A 22,421-nucleotide genomic window follows, 5' to 3' on the forward strand; every position below is an offset into this window, starting at 1 on the left:
CTAAATTTAACAATCTTTATACTGAATTGAGTTTTTTACATTTTGAGTTTCTTGACATTGCCAGAGAGAAACTGCATTGAATATATGCTCTTACCTTAAACCTCTCAACTTTACTCAGATAAAGAAGGTGCTGATACACAAGGCCAGGGTTTTTTCCAAGTAGATGACGTTCCAATGCCTGCATGAAGATCAGAAAGGTATTCCCGTCTAGTTTGTTACTTAGCAGCACTGGCAATTTTTGGGGATCAATAATGGTTAAAAGATCTGCACAGGCAGCTTCATCCCTCTTGGCATTCACTGCATTTACAATCTGACCAAACTCATAGGCATTAGATGGTTCTGAAATGAGTAGTTTTTCAGAGATTTTCAATGGCACACTGTTTTCAGCTGCTCCTTTGGCAACATGGCAATTCAGCACAGCATCGTCTGAGGTATTAGCCTTGCTTTCTTCTTCATTTATCTCATTAACCTTCATAGGAACACAAATCATTTTAGTTTTGACATATATATTACCTCAAGTTTCATAAATCATCTGACAGTATGTCCTGCACTGATGCCACTAAATTAGAGTTTACCACTTTCCTCATCTTGTGGGAAGACTTTTTGGAACAGGATGGCTGTTCTCCTTTTTATTTTCCACTTTTCCCTTTCCAGAAATGGTATCCTAATATATTCATGCATGTTAAAAGGTTGTTTTTCTTAGTCCACAGTGCATATTTTATACTTATCATTAGTATGTTGTATCTTTTTCTCAAGGAAAGAGCTGTAAGTTGTTGGCAGAAACTAAATATACGATCAATAGCGTAATAATTTTAAATATACAGTGAAAGCTTTGTTATCCGGCACGCTTGTTAACCAGAAAACTTTGTTAACTGGCATTGCCCCCAGCCACAATACTGTCACAGCTTCAGGCGCACAGGCCTGGCTTGGTTTACCATGACTGGCTTAACAATTTTTTATTTAAGAAGTACTAATCATCTTTAACTCAAAATAGAAATGTGAAACCAACTGCCTCACACTACAAACCTACCAATATTAAAAACTTGAGTTTTACTATTATTGTCCATTGGTTTTTCGTAGGTTGATGGGACCCTCATATAACCAGAACGCTCTAATCCCCTGGCATGCCAGATAACACAGGTTTTACTGTACATACTATCTATTAAATAGTAGATGAAGGGTAGAGCTATATTTTAATAATAGTAAATATCTACTAAAACATTTTTATTTTTTCAAAACATGAAAAGTCATGAAATTGAATTAATACAAATTCAGGGGGTGGTGGTTCTTGAAATGTATATAAAACTTTTCAAGAAAGTTTTCGGGTATGATATAACAATTTTGTGTTCAATCTGTTAGTATTTTCTCTCTTCAATAATCTGATTGTGTTCTTTACTTCTTACTATTAAGGGAGGCTTCTTGATCTCATATGTAGTACATTTTGGTTAAAATGAAAAAAACAACCCCTAGGTTATGCCTGTTACACAAAGTTATCAAAACCCCTTTGATTTTGATGGGATTTCTGCTTGGGACCACTTGTACAAAGGGCTCCCTAATGGTTTATATTACCGTCTGCAATTCCAGTTTTATTTTAATAAAAAAGTTATACAACAATTTTAAAATGAGAGGGCCAAAGTCTAATGTCACATACGTTAGATCAGTAGCCACATTTCTTGTAATAAAATAAGGAAGACAGACATACGTTCTTACAGGACCACAATCTTTTAGTCACAGTGAAATCTCACCATGAAATGACTCATTATTTAACAACAGTGACTCAGTATTCTTTGGGCACCAGAAACTCAGTGTAGTTGTTCTGACCTAGTAATATTACATCACTTGAGTCTTAATACAATATTAAAAAAACATTCTCTGATGATTTTGTAGTTTTTTCACCCACGCTCTACTCCAGTGCATATTTAGTGTTCCATTTTCCCACCAAACTACCCAAATCTAACTGAAGGCATAGTCTCTGACAAAAACACAGAGCCACAGGGAACTCTTGGATAGTATGGCCTCTTTCTGGACCCCTAAAAACAACATTTGAAAGAGACAGATATTTTCACAAAAAAGTGTTTTGTTTTGTTTTGTTTTGTTTTAAAGGAACATGTCCTCAAATTTAATTCCATCTGAAAGTTTCTTGTTTAGGCCTAGGTCAGTTTACTTCTGCTGGATTTTGGATGTACCATGAAGCATTATAGACAAGGACACCAAAGTAGGGATATTAACCAGTAAGCATACCAGTGAGCATGAGGCCAGTTCACTGGGCCTTGTTGGTGAATTTTGGAGCCAGCCAGCCATACTGGGCCAGTGCAGCCTCAGTGACAGGGGGCTGGCAGGCTGAGCAGCAGGTCCCTATGGCCAGGTAGTAGGCCAGGTGACAGGCCCTAATTTAAAATGGTTAACCAGTTAAGTGCTAGTATTAAATTGGTTAATCATTTTAACATTCCTACACCAAATACACACCACATTTAAGATGTGAGTACACTGGAATGTTTTTAAAAACTAGTAAGCACATGAACAAACACACTATATGTAAGTATTATTAGCTCAAAATATCTGCCAACATTACAGAAGAAAACCCTATTTTAAACTTAAGTGTGTGATTTCAATATTGCCTGCTCTGCAAAAGAATGGAAATACCTCTTGTATTTTGATTGTCTTTCTTTGCTTCTGTTGGTTATTGGTTCCAACATCATTTTTAAGGTTAAGCAACTGGGTGATCTTTTGTAGTTCCCTCTTTGCTTCAGCCACAGTTGGATCTATTATAAGTACTTTGCTAAGATCATCAACACTGGCTTGGTAATTCTGAAAATCAAAATGGGAAAAATAAGTTGTTTTCAGAAAATAAAGAACGCTTACTTACCTCGTAACTGTGATTTTTCGAGATGTGTTGCTCATGTCCATTCCAATTAAATGTGTGCGCGCAGAATGCACACGTCGTCGGAAGTTTTTCCCTCAGCAGTACCCTTAGGGCCAGCAGGGAGCCCCCTGGAGTGGCGCTGGTATATCGGCCCATATATACCCCTGCTGGCCCCCTCACCCACTCAGTTCCTTCTTAGAATCATAGAATACTAGGACTGGAAGGGACCTCAAGAGGTCATCGAGTCCAGTCCCCTGCCCTCATGGCAGGACCAAATACTGTCTAGACCATCCCTGATAGACATTTATGTAACCTACTCATAAATATCTCCACAGATGGAGATTCCACCACCTCCCTGGGCAATTTATTCCAGTGTTTGACTACCCTGACAGTTAGGAACTTTTTCCTAATGTCCAACCTAAACCTCCCTTGCTGCAGTTTAAGCCCATTGCTTCTTGTTCTATCCCCAGAGGCCAAAATGAACAAGTTTTTTCCCTCCTCCTTATGACACCCTTTTAGATATCTGAAAATTGCTATCACGTCCCCCCTCAGTCTTCTCTTTTCTAAACTAAACAAACCCAATTCCTTCAGTCTTCCCTCATAGGTCATGTTCTCTAGACCTTTAATCATTCACCAGGAGAGACACCTTATAAGACAGGTATAGAAGGGAACATGTCGCTAAAGATTAAAACGGGGGGTCCCATAAGTTTGGAAAGGACCGGGTTTAGGTCCCACTGGGGGACAGGTTGGCAGACGTGTGGGTAGAGCCTGTCCAACCCTTTCAGAAACCTGTTGACCACTGGGTTGGCAAACAGAGTTTTCTCCCCTTCCCCCAGGTGGAAGGCTGAAATGGCCGCTAAGTGAACCTTGATGGAGGAGGAAGAGAGGTCCTGGAGACTGAGGTCCAACGGGTAATCCAGGATCAAGGGACTCACAGCTCGCCTTGGGTGTACCCCTTTCTGGGCAGCCCAGATAGAGAACTGTTTCCACTTAGCCAGGTATGTGGTCCTAGTGGAGTGCTTCCTGCTATCCAATAGGACTTCCTGGACCCATTCTGAGCACTGAAGTTCCTTGGCCGTTAGCCACGGAGCTTCCACACTGTCAAATGCAGTGAGTGCAGGTCTGGGTGGCGGAGCCTGCCCAAGTCCTGAGTAATCAGGTCCAGGAGTAGTGGGAAGGTCATGGGTCTCTCACATGACAGGTTGAGAAGGGTTGAGAACCAGTGCTGCTTGGGCTATGCTGGGGCGATTAAAATCAGAGACGCCCTGAACTCCCACACCGTGAGTAAGACCTTGTGGACTAGCGGGAGTGGTGAGAAGGCATTTAGTAGGCCCTGCAGCCAGGGGAGAAGGAGAGCATCTCCCAGTGAGCCCTGTCCCATGAGGGAACAGATTCGGTGGCATTTCCTGTTCTGCCCTATGGCAAAGATGTCCAGATGGGGAGACCCCCATGCATGAAAGATAGATTGGGCTACATCCCATCTCAATGACCATTCGTATCTTGCAAAGGTCCTGCTCAGTTTGTCCACCAGGACATTTTGGGAGCCTGGGAGGTACTAGGCCATCAGGGGGATATCTGCCCCAATGCAAAGTTCCCACAGGTGAATTGCTTCCAAGCACAGGTGAGGGAACAGGCCCTGTCTTGCTTGTTTATATACGCCACCACTGTCGTGCTGTCTGATAGGATGAGGACAGACTTGCCCCTGAGGTGGAGAAGGAAAACCGCACAAGTCAGTCGGACTGCCCGGAGCACCCTGATGTTGATATGCACGGAGATCTTGTCCGCAGACCACATACCTTGCGTATGAAGGTCTCCTAAGTGGGTTCCGCAGCCGGTGTCCAACGCGTCTGTGACAAGGCGGGTGGACGGTAACGGCCTGGAAAATGGTACCGACGCAGAGACCTCTGCCTGGTTGGTCCACCAGCTCAGCGCAAAAAGGACAGGGGCGGGGACCGTCACCACCCTGTCCCATGAATGGACGACCAGGTTGTGGACTCGCGATAGCCACATCTGTAGCGGGCGCATGCGCAGCTTGGTGTGTTGCACTACATAAGTGCAGGCGGCAATGAGACCCAGGGGGTGCATGCAAGTCTGGGCTGTGGCCACTGGAAAATTCTGGAGTTCCCTGACTGTCGCCTCTTTTGTGAGAAACTGGGAATTGGGTTGGGAGGCTCTTGCCGAGGTAGAGTCCAGAGTGGCTCCCACAAACTCTATTATCGGAGCGGGCGTTAGGGTTGACTTGTCCAAGTTTAACAAAAGATCTAAATCATCGAAAAGTGCGCGCACTATGGTGATGTGGGTTCGCACATGCAACTCCGAGTCTCCCCTCAGGAGCCAGTCGTCTAGGTAGAGGAACACCTGGATACCCCTTTTCCTGAGCACAGCGGCTACCACCGCCATACATTTGGTGAAGATCCAAGGGGCCGTGGAAATACCAAATGGGAGGGCCATGAATTGGTAGTGGTCTGGGCCCACAGTAAATCTGAGGAATTTGCGGTGGTGGAGAGCAATGGAAATGTGAAAATAAGCGTCTTTTAAGTCGAGGGCAGCGTGCCAGTCTCCGGGGGCTAGTGAGAGAATTATGGACGCCAATGTTACCATTGTGAATTTTGCTTTGGCGGTGAAGGAGTTGAAGGACCTTAGGTCCAGGATGGGACACAAGCCCCCTTTGGCCTTCGAGACCAGAAAGTAACGGGAATAGAATCCCCTCCCCCGAAACTCGGGGGGAACGCGTTCTATTGCCCCTATTGTAAGGAGATGTTGGACCTCCTCTTGAAGCAGAGGGTCATGAGAGAGGTCCCTGAAAAGGGACGGGATGGGGGTTGGGAAGGAGGAGGGGCGTGGAAAGGGATTACATAACCTCTTTCCACTATCTCGAGCACCCAGCAGTCCTAAGTAACAGACCTCCAGGCTGGGGTAAAATGGGATAAATGGTCCCGGAAGAGAAATGGGGAGACTGGAAAGTTGCCCTCGTAGGTCTCGTCAAAACCCCTGACGTGGACCAGAGGGTTTCTTGGGGGGCTCCTGGTTATGGTCTGGGGTTGGGCGAGGGCGACGCCTATTGTTCCTGCCATTACTGCTTCTGCTTCTACAGCGGGAGAAGTCGGTACGTGGACCCTGATGAGGTGCTCTAGGAACGTTCCTAACGGGGAAGGAGCGCCTCTGGGTAGCCGAGGTGGGCATGCCCAATGATTTTAGGGTAGCAAGAGTGTCTTTCAGGCCATGGAGCCTCTGATCAGTTGGCTCAGAGAGGAGTGAGGGGCCTTCAAAAGGGAGGTCTTGTATGGTGTTCTGGAGGTCTGGGGGAACCCCAGAATCCTGGAGCCAGGAACTGCGGCTTAAGACCACCCCTGAGGCCATTACTCAGGCAGCAGCATCAGCCACATCTAAAGCCGCCTGGAGAGCTGCCCTGGAAATCACTCTCCCCTCTTTGTGGAGAGCTTTGAATTCAGCATTGGAATCTCGGGGAAGCAGGTCCACGAACTTGTCCATCGAGGCCCAGGTGTTAAAAGCATACCGTGACAAGAGGACCTGTTGGTTTGCAATGCAGTACTGGATACCGCTGGATGTATAGACTTTCTGGCCTAGCAGGTCAGTTTTCTTGGCCTCCCTGTTCTTAGGAACAATGGCGGGCTGACCTTGCCTCTCCTCTTTGGTTCATGGCTTGCACTACGAGAGAGCCCAGTGGAGGCTGGGAAAAAAATGCTCATTACCTGGGGGACAAAGTATCTCCTTTCAGCCCGCTTATCCATAGGGGGGATGTACGCAGGAGTGTGCCACAAGGCTTTGGAGATCTTGGACACTGTTTTGTTAATCGGGAGGGCCACTCTAGAGGGGGCGTCTGCGTAGAGGATGTCCACCACGGGAACGGAGTCATCAGACACCCTATCCATCTAGACTCCCAAACTTTGGGCCAGACGTTGGAGGAGGTCCAGGTGGGCCCTGGCATCCATAGAGGCCATGGATGGTCCAGGGTCTCCCAGAGCCTCATCAAGGGAGAAGGATGATGATCCCTTTCGGACTTCTTTGACAGATATCCCCAAATGCGCCGGATCCTGTGGTGTGCCAGCAGACAAGGGTGGGGGAGGTTGGCTCACCGGAGCCACATTCCCCGAAGGACCTGGTAACTGCTGGCCGGAGGGGCAATGACTGGCCAGAGGTTGGCGATCTGACCAATGGGGTCGCCGAAGGAGGGGCCTGAGGACCCAAAGCGACCGAAGCCGACCTGGAAGGGGTGTTTCCCTGGGCCTGGTGATATGTCCAAGGAGTCCAGAAGGGCCACTGGGCCGGAGGTTGAGAAGGCCACGATTGCTGGAGCACCGGTACTGGGACTGGTTATGTCCATTGCTGTTGGTATGGACAAGGCAGACTATGGTGCTGGGAGCAGTGCGGCAACTGAGACTGGGAGCCCCAAGAAGACGAGATGGATTTTGCCTTGGAGTCAGACGTATACTCCAAGGTGGGTCAGGGAGGAGCCGACACAGGCACCTGCAGAGCAGCTGCATGCCTGGCCACAGATTCCAGCTTCCCACGGTGCCGAGGTGGAGGTGGTGGCATGGTGATACAGACATCTGGTGCAGAGGTAGGTGCCGTAACAGTGTAAGCCAGTGTCAGGGCATGGTACCACGGTGTATCCAGTGCCGCATCCTGATGTGGCACCATGGGTAGTGTGCCACTGATCGGTGCCGCGAACGGTGCTGGTGGAGCAGGGAGGGAGGGGCAGTAGGCCCGGGCCTCCAGTGCCATGGTCTCAGATTGTTTCGACCGCTGGTGCCGTGACGACCCGTGTTACCTGGAGGGTGCTGGAGTGGGGGGCGGTGAGAGGGAAGAGTCTATAAGCACCCTTGTCGCTTCTAAGGCCTCCAGTGTGGAGGGTTCAGGGAAGTCCTCCAATGGACTCGACTCCCTATGCTGGGAGGAAGATCCGCCCAACCTGGAAGGTCCGGGCTCCAGACTTGCTGGCACTACGTGCCCCACTGGAGGGCAAACAGAGGGTGCATGTCTAGCAGGAGACCATCCCCTGTTGGGCCTCCTCTTCTTCTGCAGTGCCAGAAACTGAGACCGGTTTCGGGGTCTCCATGGTGCTGGTGAGGCATGGTGCAGGGGGGAGTCCCGCACCAACGCCAGTGCACTTTGAGGATCTCGTGCCGACTCTGATGTCGGTACCGGCCGGAGAGCCACCTCCATAAGGATGATCTTAAGATGCGACTCTCTCGCGCGTTTCGTGCGCGGCTTAAATGGCTTGCAGATTTTGCAGGCTTCCATGAGGTGCATCTCCCCCAAGCACTTGAAACACAAGGAACGAGGGTCGCCGCGGGGCATAGGCTTGTGGCACTTTTTTCAGGACTTAAAGCCTTGTGGGCTGGGCATACCCTGCCGCAGGCACACAGAGCGCCGCACTAGGGAACAGTAACGAAAACAACAAATGAGTCTTTAACTTAACTGCAGGTATTTAAGGTAACTGAAGAAACAAAGAACAATACTGAAGACAAATATCACTAGATGAGCTGAGGGTTGTTCCAGCGACCATCACGGCGGTAAGAAGGAACTGAGTGGATGAGGGGGCCAGCAGGGGTATATGTGGGCCGATATACTTGCGCCACTCCAGGGGGCTCCCTGCCAGCCCTAAGGGTACTGCTGAGGGAAAAACTTCTGACAACGTGTGCACACACCTAATTGGAATGCACATGAGCAATTACTCAAAGAATTATAGATGCCCTAGTAGAATTAGTTAACTGCTACACTCTCGTTCACAATTATTCAGAAAAAATGCTGGGATACTGACTGCAGAGGAGTAGAAAGAATCTAGATTTGGATTAAAAATGTATAATATTGCTAAAGAAAAAAAAGCTAGGAATATGTTCACTGTTCCTTTAAACTAATGTTAGGCAGCTAAATATTTATATATGTAAATATCCAATTTGTGAATAATTTGCTTTCAGAAAATCCACCCCCCATTAGCAAATGAATTATTAAACAATGTTTTATGTATATTTGTATTTCTAATTTGCTGTCATGATGGTACTTAATGTCACGCCATTTTCAAGATTAATATAATATACTTAATATATTCATTCTGAAAATACACTTAGCTTTAAACAGATATTTTAAAAAACAAACAAGTTATCATATGTGCCAAAAAAGCTAGAGGCTACAGCTTCATAATCCAGAAACAGCTAGACGCAAAGAGCTAGATTCTCAAAGAAATTTCAGCATGGTGATGCTGAGCATTACCATGCCCAACTTTTTAGTGCCTAGAAATTCATTAGGATTCACAAAGCTTGAGTTGCGTAGTGTGTCTAGGCACCAAATGAATGGGGGACAGATGTACACCTTAGAATGGGATCCACAAAAGCCAGCATATTAGGATGCTTTTCACCTAAGCTAGCCAATGGGAGATAGCAAGATGAGGGGTGTAAGGTAGTGGCAGATTTAGAGTTAGTGGGGCACTGTGCTCAGCTTCATTTTTGCCCCTCCTCCCAGGGACACAGCCAAGAAAAAGAACAATCACTCTTCCTGCCCCTACCATTTTTCATTCTTTTTTCTTAATCCTCTTCCTATAAGTAATAAGTAGTAAATAAAAATGAAGTGAAGTACCTTGATTGTTTTTGTAGTCTAACTTTTTTTCCACAGACCACTTGAAAATTGCTGAGGGTCTTGGTAAACCACTTAATGATCTTTCCGAATATTGTTTGTACCATGACCTAACTATTGCAAAGTGCTTTGGATAAAAGCGCTTTATAAAAAAAACATAACAACCTTTCCTCAGTCCACCTGAATGGAGTTCTCAGAACACAGTTTGAGAACTTCTGGTCTAGATGAAAGCTTGCATTTGCATTAAGCTAACATGAAAAATATGTTAAAAAGTTGTACAGATGACAAATAAATGGAAAAATAAAAATGAACTTACTCTGAAGAAACTTAATCAATGTTTAAAAATATTTATTCACATAGCTTTCTTTCAACACTTTTTCTTTACAAAATATTACTTATGATGACTTAAAGATTTTGTAAAGAGGCACTTTCAATTGTAAATATTTCTGAATGTGTCAAATGTTCCTGACTCACCGTATTTTGCAAATAATTTAAACTCATATCCACACAGAAAAAGAATGTTCACCAGAAGCATCCGTGACAGGTATTGTTAAAAATATTTTCAGAATGGTTTCTGAATTTGGAAAGATTGCCTGCAACCAGTCATGTACAAGTCTATACAAATCATATGGTGATCTGGAAGCACAGAACTCATCGTTTTCGATAAAATGAATGAAATATTTCACTTAATCTTCAAAAACATCTGTGTCTATGTTCTCTCTAGAAATTCACCTCTACTCTGCAATTGTACTATTATTGCACTGACGATCTCAATGATGATCTTCTCTTTCCCTTTTAAATTGATTTCATGGTCTCTTGTTTTTCATTGCAAAATAATTTCCTGGGTTTTTTTACAGTTCTCATCAGATATATATCAGAAGAATCTATATTTCCTATTAATGTTAGTGCTTTTGCTTCCATGGAACTATAGCCATTTCGAACTTCCATGACAAAACTTGTAACTGAGGCTAACAATTGTGCAGCATTCAATACATTTGTATTAACTTTTTTTCAGTGATTTGCTGATGGCATTAATTCTTGGAAGTAAATGGTTCCACAAAATAGTAAAAACAGCAATAGCATACCATTTCAAACTTTTCTGCTAAGGATGTTATTTCAGTTTTGCACGTGTTTTTTCAGAGTTTGATGTGGTAATGTCTAATAAGGTTCTCTGTATAACATCATAGCTCATTTTCAAAGACAAAACAGCATCTGCATAAGTAGACCACCTAGTGTCAAAAATTCTTTTCATTATCAAATGTTTTCAATTTGCCTGCTCCAAGCTTAATTGTAGCATATTCCACCGATGTGTGGGGGAGAAAAAAAAGCATGCATGTTTTGAAAGAAGTCAAAAAAATGTTTAGCTTCATAAGATGTGGCTGCAGTGTTGCAAATTAAATTCATGGAATGGCTGGAACATGGTATGAATAAAGCAGAGGAATTTGCTTTGTTCAGTCTTTCCTGTAGACCTAAATATTTTCCTGCCATATTTGTGGTGTTATCAAAGCACTACCCACAACAATTTTTGATGTCCAAACCTAAATTTATAATGATTTCCAAAACTCTAGTTTCTGGACATTCAAAAGTCTGGGATTTTAGTGGGACAAAACAAAGAAAACACTCTACAATTTCACCATTTCAACATTAATCTTAAAATTAATGTTAATTGGTCTACATGACTCGCAATCTGGTGTTGAATCGACCACTATGGAATAGTACTTGGCACCCTTTACTTCTTCAGTGAATTGGTATCTGAGCTGTTCTGCCATTATGGTAATTAATTCATTGTAGGTTTGGTGCATTAAAAAGTTGGTTTTCCCTGAGTGACAATACAGATAATTTTTCAAATGCTCATTGAGAAAATTGTCAAATTCACTAAGATATTCAAGGCAGGTTAAAAAATTAGCTTTTCAATTTGACACTGATGGCTCATTGTTTCCTCTTGGAGGTAGTCCCAAAGAAGACAGCAGTTTCACCATGGCAACAACATGTCTCAGTACTTTCCTCCAATAAGGCTACTCCTTGCCAAACTGAGCCAATAACACAGACAATTTACATCTTTGGAAGTTTCATAATCAGCAATGTCTCTTGCAACATTTCTCCAATTAGAGTGCCCATCATCAAATGTTTGTTTTCCTTTAGTTTGGTCAGGGAATAATTTGCAAACATAATAGTAGACTTCCTTGCTGGTTTCCAGAGGAAAAAAATCAACCAATTACTCATTTCTGTGGTCCAATTTTTCTTCATCCTCAGAAAGCGGGACACATGAAGACCTCTAAATTGCTTTCATCCTCCAACATCATACGCTTTTCTCAAATTTTCCGTATTACCTATGTTTTTTGGTTAATTCACTCAGAATTATCATGTCCAATGAAACAGATTTTGGCCATAATGCAAGGCCTTCAGGGTAGGCTTCTTCCAGTACTTTGACAAAATTGCCATTATTTGTAGTTCCATTGCCACTTCAGAGTCCGCTTGTTCAACTTTTGCAGTCATCATGGTATCCCCACCACTCAGCAAGTGATCAGATAAGTGAGATGTTTCCTCACCCATACTTTTTGATGAATGTCCTCTATTCACTACTTCAAGATTTTTAAAATAAGATAAACTGTCTTTCTGCTTCACTTTGTCTTTTTGCTTCATCTTTTTTTTTGCATTTTTGACTGCCAGACTCATAGTATCGCTTCATTATTGCTAAAAAAGTTTACCTTGATTTTTAGGCAGATTAAAAATATCTGAAAGAGGAGAGGTGTAGCTATGGGTGGGCCTGAGTGGGCGGTGGGCTGGACCACCCATTCCCTAATTAGGTTTAACACCAGTAGCACTGGACCATTTTTAATAGTTGAGTGCTGAAAGCCAGTCTCTCTCCTAGGTGTAGGTCCAGACCTGGGTGCAGGCCACCGACACAGGAACTATGGGATCAGGAAGGGCTGCTGACAGAATAACCAACCCCCATGGCAAGGTGTGTGTGGGAAGATCTGGGATCCCAGGAGTGCAGGGCCTCAGGTGGAAGGGGCGGAACTGGGGGCTCAGCGCAGGAGCAGATCCGCCATGGTAAGGCTGGAGAAGACCGACAGAGAAGATACAAAGGTCTCCATGGCTGCAGGGGACAGCTTGATGCACCCCCAGTGACTCTGCACTGGCCTGCCTGGAGAAGTGGGCACAGACCCACGTGTGCTCCACCTGAAGGCAAGGGGGCCTCAGTTCCATCGGCCAACTGAGCACCCCCCGCTCTGGCACTCCATCCCCAGTCTGCTCTCCCCTTCACTGGTGGCAGTCATAAGGAAAAGGCGAGTGTTAATAATGGGGGAGTCAATCATTAGAAACATAGATAGCTAGGTTTATGATGACTGGGAGAACTGTATGGTGACTTGCCTGCCTGGCATGAAGGTTACAGATCTCTTGAGACAGCTAGATACAGTTATGTATAGTGCTGGGAAGGAACCGGTGGTCGTGGTACATGTAGGTACCAATGACACAGGAAAGGATAGGACAGAGGTTCTGGAGGCCAAATTTAGGCATCTAGGAAAGAGATTGAAATCCAGGACCTCTATGGTAGCATTCTCTGAAATGCTTCCAGTTTCACATGCAGGGCCAGGTAGGCAGGCAGAGCTTCAGAATCTCAATGCATGGATGATATGATGGTGTAGAGAGGAGGGGTTTAGATTTATTAGGAACCGAGAAACTTTTGGGATAGGGGAAGCCTATGCAGGAAAGATGGGCTCCACCTAAACCAAAATGGAACCAGACTGCTGGCACTTAGTTTAAAAACTGCTCTACAACCTTTTTAATGTTAAGGGCTGGGGGAAAGCCGATGGGTGCGGAGGAGCACATAGGTCGGACAGATATCTCTTAGAGGAGATGTCTCTGTGTTCTTGTCAGGAGGAGAGGATGGAAACATGGGTCAGATCAGATGACACACAATCAAATGAAAAAGAGTCTGATACATTGGGAAATGGCAGACAGATAAATAGCGACAATTATTAAAGTGCTTATACACCAAAGCTTGGAGTCTAAATAATAAAATGGGTGAACTAGCGTGCCTTGTTTTAAAGGAGGATATTGAACCAAAATATCCCATAGAATCTCTGTGGATAGTAATTCCATGCTCCAATAATAAGAATATAGCAGTAGGGATATTATCGGCCACCTGATCAGGACAGTGACTATGACTATGAAATACTAAAGGAGATTAGAGAGGCTATCAAAATAAAAAACTCAACTATCCACATATTGACTGAGTACACATTACCTCAGGATAGGATGCAGAGACAAAATTTTTTGATGTGTTAAATGACTGCTTTTTGGAGCAGCTGGCTCTGGAACCCACAAGGGGAGAGACTATTAGTCCTAAGTGGACTAAATTTAATGTATTAAAATTTAACATTCCCGTGATGGGAAAAACACCTCTGCAGCGCAACACTGTGGCATTTAATTTCAGAAAGTGGAACACAAAAACGAAGAAATGAAATAGAAATGAAAAGGTACAGTGACAAAAGTAAAATCTCTACAAGCTGCATGGAAACTTTTCAAAGACACCATAATAGAGGCCTAACTTAAATGAATAGCCCAAATTAAAAACATATAGTAAAAGAACCAAAAAAATGCCACCATGACTTTACAACCAAGTAAAAGAAGCAGTGAGAGATAAAAAGACCTCTTTTTAAAAGTGGAAGTCAAATCCTAGTAAAGAAAATAGAAAGGAGCATAAACTTTGTCAAATTACCGGTAAGTGTAAAAATATAATAAAAAAAAAGCCAAAATGGAGTTTGAAGAATAGCTAGCCAAAAACTCAAAAAGTAATGGCAAAATGTTTTTTAAGTACATCAGAAGCAGGAAGTCTGCTAAACAACCAAGGAGGCTTTGGATAATCGAGATTAAAGTGCTCAGAGATGATAGTCATTGCAGAGAAGCTAAACGAATTCTTTGCTTCAGTCTTCATTTTGCTGAGGATATCACCCACTACATTAGAGGCTCATACAACAGCATACAGGGTGATATCTTTTTTAACTCAATTCCAGTTAACCAAAACTGAGTTACTTCCTGACATTACTGCATGCATGAATCAATTACATGAAATTGTTATTCAAATTATTGTTATAGACTCAAAATACTTGTGCAGTGCTTTACTTTTGCCAAGTGCTTTACCAAAAATAATCAAAATACCATACCTCTCCTGTATTTGTATATTCACTGTAACTATTTAAAAATATTTAGGGATACCTGTCTCAATCTTTTTTCTTACCTGTAGTCCTTTGTATGCTAGAGCTCTTCTATAAAAAGCTTTGATGTTAGAGTTTTCTATGTGAAGAACACGATCACAATCCTGTTTAGCCTCTTCATATTGATACAATTTTAAGTAACAGAGAGCCCTAAAATAATACAATAAAATACAGCTCAGTTTAAGGGAATTGTGTTGGTTGTTAGAATTAAGCATAACTTAAAAAAAATGGATTTCTTCAAAAATGCTTATGCTATAAGTTATCACAGCACTGGATTTATAATATTTTCACATGGCCAATTCCTGCAATATTTTCTCAAGCATAACTCAATGAGACTTTCACAGCTAAATTAAACACAGGGATAAGTATTTGCAGTATCAATGTCTATGTCACTATAATACACCTAAATACTTCAATGGGACATCAGTTAAATAATGGCTAAGGAAAAACAGAGGGCCACCTAGTAAATCATTACCACTACTTTCTGCAGCATTTTGCAGCTAGGTATTACTTGGAGGTCTCATATCTAAATACTCTCCCAGTAAAATCCTTATTAATTTGTGGGAGCTGATAGGATTACAGCATATTTGGAACCAATGAACATACCAGAGCCAAACGAACCTGAGCTGCCAGGGCAGTGGAGCTCCTTAGGACCAAGAATATAGCTGGAACTGACTTAGGGACAACAATGTATTTGAAGAAGTGCACAAAGTCAGATCCAATAGTATTCATAAATCCATATCTCTTAGGCTGTGTCTCGATTGCCCCCCTTTTCCGTAAAAGGGATGCAAATTAGACACAGCGCAATTGCAAATGAAGAGGGGATTTAAATCTTCCCCGCTTCATTTGCATAAACATGGCTGCCGCTTTTTTCTGGCTCGGGGCTTTGCTGGCAAAAAGCGCCAGTCTAGACGGGGATCTTTCGGAAAATAAAGCCTTTTCCGAAAGATCCCTTATTCCTCTTAAAATCGGGAATAAGGGATCTTTTGCAATGATCCAAGAGCCAAAGGGGACAGAGAAGCAACACAAGGAGATGGAGACTGGCAAAGCAGCACAGCCTGCAGCTGGGTGTGGTGAGCAGCCGGGACCAGCAAAGTAGGGGGAGAGTCTCTGGGCAGGGAGACACCACCAGCCAAGAGGCCCTGCAGGCCAGACTAGGCCTGCAGCCCCCCTGCAGCACAGCCAGGGCCTGAGAGAGAGCCCTGTGACCTATAAGGAACAGACTATGAACTGTCCTTACACTCTGCAGACTGCTCGTCCCCATGCTACAGAGCAGGACTGTGTGTTCTCATTTAACCTTTGTCATTTTTTCTTATTCTTTTCTCTTTAATCAGTTGATGTTTAATAAATTGTATTTACTTTGAACTGTATGAAATGATCACTGGGTCAAGAAAGCATGCAGTGTGAAGAGAGCACCCCGGAGTGGGGACACCCTAGCCCCTGCCCCAAGTGACTACAAGGTCAGAGATTAAGCCCCAGGAAACCTGGGCCCAGCCTTGTTGGGATTTCGAGGACTCTGCTACTCAGGAGAATGGAAGGGGAGCCCTCAGGGTCAGGGAGGCTGTTGGGTAAAGGAAGTGGGAGCAGGGACTCAGATCTTTTCGTTGGTCCATTTCACCGGGGTAGTATAGAAGCGAGGAAAGTTCCCCACAATAGCGGGACCATTCCCCAGCTTACATTTAGTATACTTATAAAATATGGCAGAGATTTCAGCTCTTTACCTGTTAGTATAGATAGCACATTCCTTTGAATTTAACTTCATGCACTCATTGTATTTCATTAGAGCTTCTTTATATTTACCCTTCTTTACAAATTCATTTCCTTCATTCTTAAGGATCTTGAAATTCTCCTCAGCTTTTTTACCTTGGTAACAAAAGGACAAAAATATTATTTTTAAAATGACCAGTTTATTAATAACCCACCCAGATTACAATACACTGGCCCTGTAGTAGCTTAAAGATCATGATTTTGATTCCTTGAGTCACAATCTCTCTTATCTTCACTGGTCCAAGGAAAAAACAAACTGTACCAGACATAAACCTGGCACAGTGTATGCTCTCCAAAAGTTGCTATATATTGGGAAAGAAGGCAGGGCTAAGGTTCCACACATTCACCACTTCTACCTTCCCAATCATGTGTGCATACTCAGGAGGGATGACATAGCTGCATTGCATTGCACTGCAGCCCTACCAGTGATGTTGGTGGATGGAGTAGTGGTGTAATAATCCCTCAAATAACTGCACCACTTCACTATCCAGTCTACAATTTGTTTTGAAGACAATCTATCATAATGCTTATGGTAAACTGGCAACTAGGTAGGATGTTAGTAAGGATAAATCATACCAATTTTTTCGTTTCTAGCTTACTGAAGAAAACAATTTCGAATGCAATGAAGCAAACTATCTGTGTGCATAATTTCTCTCTGTGACAATGTGTTCCTATCACATATGGTAGATAAAAATCAACTACCTTTTACATAAAACATATTTTCATTGTAATTAGATTTTTTTTATTAAAAACATCTTATTTTTTAAAAATAAACATCTAAAATTAAAATTGAAAACCTGCATTAAGACCAATACTTATAATCTTACACCAAAAATAAAATTAAACAATACTTGGTGCCCAGTTTTAAAGAAAGTCAAAACACTGAACTGGTAGAAGTTACTAGCTAAGCACCTAAAACCTAAGTTGCTGAAGTGCTAAACCAGTTTTTGATAGCAGTATCTTCTTCCATAGGTAAACAGAAAATATTTTCTTTTCTGTTTATTTAGGTCCGTGGTCCCCAACACGGTGCCCGCAGGTGCCATGGCGCCCGCCGGGGCATTCGTGGGCGCCTGCCGACAACCTGGGCCAGCCCCGCCCCCGGGGCACGGGAGGCGCCGGCCCCAGGTGCGCAACACGCACTGGCGCTGGGTGCGCGGCGCTCGGGCAGCCCCAGCCCCGGGGCACATGCAGGCGCTCGGGCGCGTGGTGCTTGAGCGGCGCCGGTGCCGGCCCCGGGCCCACGGCACAAGGCGCTCGGGCGGCCCCAGCCCCGGCCCTAGGGCACACGCCGGCGCCGGGTGCAAGGGCATCCCAGTCCCCTAGCGTGCCCCCAGATGAGCGGCCCCGCCCCCGGGTTCCCGGCGCGTGAGTGGCCCCCACCTCCCGGGCGCCTGGCGCGTGAGTGGCCCCACCTCCCGGGCACCCGGGACCCTCTGAAGGTTGGGGACCACTGATTTAGATCAATTAAATGACAAATGCATTCAAAATTAAGAAACCAAGTTGGAGTTGAAAAAAGCAATAAGGCTTGTTTTCCTCTTCCAATCTATGAAATAAATGCTCCGACATGCACTATTTCTAAAATCCGGAGAAAATAGTGACCAGAAATAATCAGTTCAATTCATTAAGTAGAGATTATAAATTCCTTTGTTTAATATGGGCATGTAAATATTGTTTAAAAGTTAACTGCTTAAATTATTAAAATGATATAATCAGGTAACTGATTAAAGGGAAAGAGTCTGGGACCACTCCAGAGGGCCGAGTTAGGGTGAACTAACTAGTCAGTTCAAATGCAAAAACAAAAAAGTTTTTATTACCTTATGTATCTAGCACATTTAATGTAGGTTTATTTGCTAATTTTAAAAATTCTGATTTTTATATTAATTTAATCTGAATTCCAATTCAAATAGACCTTGATACAAATCACAAGTAAAATATTAATCTAATAAACAGAAAATGTGAATGATACATTTCTTTACGTAACAAAAAATAAAAAAATTAGGAATCTGAATAAATGCAATTTAACCTATATAAAGACTTAAACAGATGTATACAAAGGCAAGTTTGTTTACAGCCAGGCCCTAAAATACAACTGGATTTGCTCCAATCCCACAGACAAACACCTTCAATTTATCAGGCATTCTTAAAACTTAAATACCCACCTGGGGAAGTGAAGAAACACTTCTGACAGAGCCAGATGAGTACCCAAGAATTGCCTCTCCAAGACAGGCCCAACAAGAAAAAATAATAAAACACCAATAGTCATCACCTATAGCCCGCAGCTCAAACCCCTCCAGCACATTATTAAGACTCTACCATCTAGCCTAGAAAATGATCCCTCATTCTCACAGACCTTGGGAGCAAACACATATCACACCTTAGACACACTCACGCAGGAACCAAATCCTGCAATAAATCCTGTTGCCAACTCTGTCCAAACATCTATACAAGCAACACCGTCATAGGACCTAACTGCATAAGCCACCACATTAGAGGCTCATACAACAGCACATCCTCTGTGACATATGCCTTCTGCCATGCATACTGGCTAAACTGGACAGACCCTACAACAAAGGATTAATGGACACAAATCAGATATTTAGAATATTAACCCGCACAAACCTTTAGGGGAACATTTTAACCTACCCAGGCACTCATTAATGGACTTAAAAGTAGCCATTCTTCTACAAAGTAATTTTACAAGCCAACTACAGAGAGAGAGAGAGAATACGGAATTGACTTTCATATGCAAATTTGACACCTTCTCGCTTTGTTTGAACAAAGACTTGAACTGGTTAATATATTATAACACCCTATTGACACCAAAAGCTAAGTATGGGACATTTCCAGCTCACTCAATTAGCCTCATTAGCACCAGGACTACAACTGACAGGGTTTTTTTCTTTCCTCTCTCCCTTCTTATTCTGAGGGTCTCCCTTTTCCCCCCACTCAAAATCATTTTATCTAAAGAAGTGGGTTTTGCACACCAAAGCTTATACATATATTTTTGTTAGTCTCTAAGCCCCAGGAAACCTGGTTTTTTTAAAGTTGTTTTTAAAGTTATAGACTAACACAGCTACCCCTCAGAGTATATAGATGCAGTGTCTCTCTCTCTCTCTCTTCAAGCTTAAATCTGTATGATTTCTTAGTTTCATTAAACCAAATATAAAGAGACCTACACGCTTAAAAGACTGCATACACGAGGATCATTTTAGCCAATACTGAAATGAATAAACTCTAGGAGGAAAACATGGCCTCCATTATGCACCGGAAACTCTACACAATAATGTACTTGTGGGAAAATAAAGAGTAACTTATCCAGTTGAAATCAGATGTGAATTAGACAAGCAGCATGCAAACAGACTGAGTCAGAATGGGGCCAGGATACCAGGACTAACTCTTTTAACTGTTGCACAGAGTGCCAAGAAATTGTATGCTTTATATCTTTCCTTAAAGAAGTACTCTCCAATAGCCTGTGTTCAGGGGTTAGCCCAACTGAGCCAGCTAGTGATGTTAATACCAATGAAAACAGCACAGCATGGGCTTCAGAACAGACTAGTGAGACAAGTACATATCCAGAGTCCATGCCAAGCTTGTACTACCCTGTAAGGAAGCCTATATTTCATTGTCTTCACTAAAGACGTGACTAGTCAACTACCCGATAAGCATATGCCTATCGGATAGGTGAGTAGTGACTTGATTAGTTCTATCATCAGAGTCAAGAAGAACAATTTTTCTCCCTCCTTGTAATACCCAGTTAGGTAATTGAAAATTGCTATTACAGGCAGTCCCCGGGTTACGTACAAGATAGGGACTGTAGGTTTGTTCTTAAGTTGAATCTGTATGTAAGTCGGAACTGGTGTCCAGATTCAGACACTGCTGAAACTGACCGCCAGTTCTGACTTACATACAGAATCAACTTAAGAACCCCAGGCGTCCCCAAGTCAGCTGCTGCTGAAACTGATCAGCAGCTGATTCCAGGAAGCCCAGGGCAGAGCAACTCTGCCTGGGGCTTCCTGTAGTCAGCGCTGGTCAGTTTCAGCAGAAGCTGACTTGGGGACGCCTGGGGCAGAGCAGCTGGGGTGCTACTGGACCAACCATGCAGCACCCCATCTGCTCTGCCCCAGACGTCCTGATTCAGCCGCTGCTGAAACTGACCAGCAGCGGCTGAATCAGGACCTGGGGCAGAGCAGCTGGGGTGCTGCCGGGTTGGTCCAGTAGTGCCCACGGGCGCTGCAGGACAAATCGGCAGCGCCCCAGCTGCTCTGCCCCAGAGTCCAAAACAAAAGCCTGGTCTGCTGGGGGGGGGAGCACACTAGCTGCGCCCCCCCCAGCAGACCAGGGACATGGGGAGCAGAGCCGCAGCGGGGTGCCGTGCCTCTGAGGCTTTGCTCTGGCAAAGCCTCAGAGGCGAGGGACCCCGCCACGGCTGCGGCTTCAGTCTGGGTGCCTGTGGTCTGCTGGGGACGGTCCCCAGCAGACCACAGGCACCCGGACTGAAGCCGCAGCCGCGGGGGGTCCCCGCGCCTCTGAGGCTTTGCCAGAGCAAAGCCTCAGAGGCGCGGGGAACCGCCGCTGCTGCCGCTTCAGTCAAAGCGGCAGCAGCGGCGGTTCCCCGCGCCTCTGAGGCTTTGCTCTGGCAAAGCCTCAGAAGCGCGGGAACCCGCCCGGTGCCCCTGGTCTGCTGGAGACGGTCTCCAGCAGACCAGGGGCACCGGAGCAGCTTACGAACGGGGCTTTCTCGCCCCGACTTCCGGGGCGAGAAAGCTCCGTTCGTAAGTGCGGATCCGACATAAGTCGGATCCGCGTAAGTCGGGGACTGCCTGTATGTCCTTCTCAGTCTTCTCTTTCCCAAACATAACAAACCCCGTTCTTCTAGTCTTCCCTCATAGGCCAGAGGTGTAGTGAAGGGGGGGTAGGGAGAGGCAGTTGCCCCTGGACGCCACGCTAGGGGGGCGCCAGGCTGGGGTAGAAGCGAAGCATACACCGCGCAGGCCTACTTGACGCTTAGAACAGTGAGCCGGCAGCTGGGCCATGTGCTGCCTCCCAGAATACACTGCAAGCAAAGGTATCCAGCAGGAGCAGCCTCTTTTAAAATAAAGATTAACTTACCCGACCAGTTCCTCCCGTGTCTGGCTCTGAAGGAAGGGGATTTGGTTGGGGGGGGGGCGCTGTGTTGCTTGGCTCTGAAGGAGGGGGATTTGGTTGGGGGGGCTGAGGTTGCTTGGCTCTGAGGGAGGGAGATTTAGTTGGAGGGTACTAGGGGTGCCTGGCTCTGGTATCAGCTGGCAGAAAACCTGCCAGTCTCCAGTGGCAGCCCCTGGTTGGGCAGACCAGGCCCAGAAGGCATGGAGCGGGGGTAGGGGACCAGAGGTGTATAAGAGCAGGCAATGGCAGAGGGACAGCACAAGTGTGGGGTAGGATCTTGGGAGGAAAAGGTAACTCAGAAGCATTTTGGAGGGGGTGGGACAGTGTGTGGGTGGGACCTTGAGGCAAGAACAACAGGGTGGGGGATCACAGGTCCGGGTGCTTGTGGCCCCCCCCAAACCCCACTTTTTGGGCACTTCTATGATTCTGGGCTAGGAGAGCTGGGCCCACTCTGGAGCAGTGCCCAGCCAAGGCAAGGGACAGCACATGTTAAGAACCCGCAGTAAAGTGATGGCTTGGCTGGTGGGGAGCTTTGTAATTTGTGAACTCCGCCCGCAAGTGCTGGGTGCTAAGGCGTGGGAAGCCCCCCTTCCCCGTATGCTGAATTTGCCAGTGACCTGATGCCTGACACCAGGTTCCCTGCCCACTGACTTTCAGCCACTCAGCCAGCTGTCACTAAACCCCCTCACTTGATTTCATATGGACACAAAGCGCTGTCAAGTAACTGACACCAGCTGCCCACTGGAATGGCATTTAATCCACGTCAGCCCCCGCTCCACCCATTGATAGCACTCAGAGGGCTTTCCCAAGGAGGCCACCATTGTCCCATT

General features: G+C 44.9%; 1 protein-coding gene across 18 annotated transcripts in view; it reads right to left on the reverse strand.

The window, feature by feature from the left end:
• Window positions 1-22,421, reverse strand: part of SPAG1 (sperm associated antigen 1) — a 96,558-nt gene that overhangs the window by 14,323 nt on the left and 59,814 nt on the right. For all 18 annotated transcript variants that reach the window (XR_016348697.1, XM_075920292.2, XM_075920291.2 and 15 more), the window contains 4 exons: window positions 16,401-16,542; window positions 14,703-14,829; window positions 2,644-2,808; window positions 95-469 (listed from right to left, as the gene is read on the reverse strand). Coding sequence is in view for 17 of the 18 variants with exons in the window: in XM_075920292.2 (XP_075776407.2) it covers window positions 95-469; window positions 2,644-2,808; window positions 14,703-14,829; window positions 16,401-16,542 (809 nt within the window). In the remaining variant the exon portion in view is untranslated. The remainder of the gene's footprint in view (window positions 1-94; window positions 470-2,643; window positions 2,809-14,702; window positions 14,830-16,400; window positions 16,543-22,421) is intronic.

The sequence above is a fragment of the Pelodiscus sinensis genome, chromosome 2, assembly GCF_052426305.1.
Source record: "Pelodiscus sinensis isolate ZL-2025 chromosome 2, ASM5242630v1, whole genome shotgun sequence".
Classification (NCBI taxonomy): Eukaryota; Metazoa; Chordata; order Testudines; family Trionychidae; genus Pelodiscus; species Pelodiscus sinensis.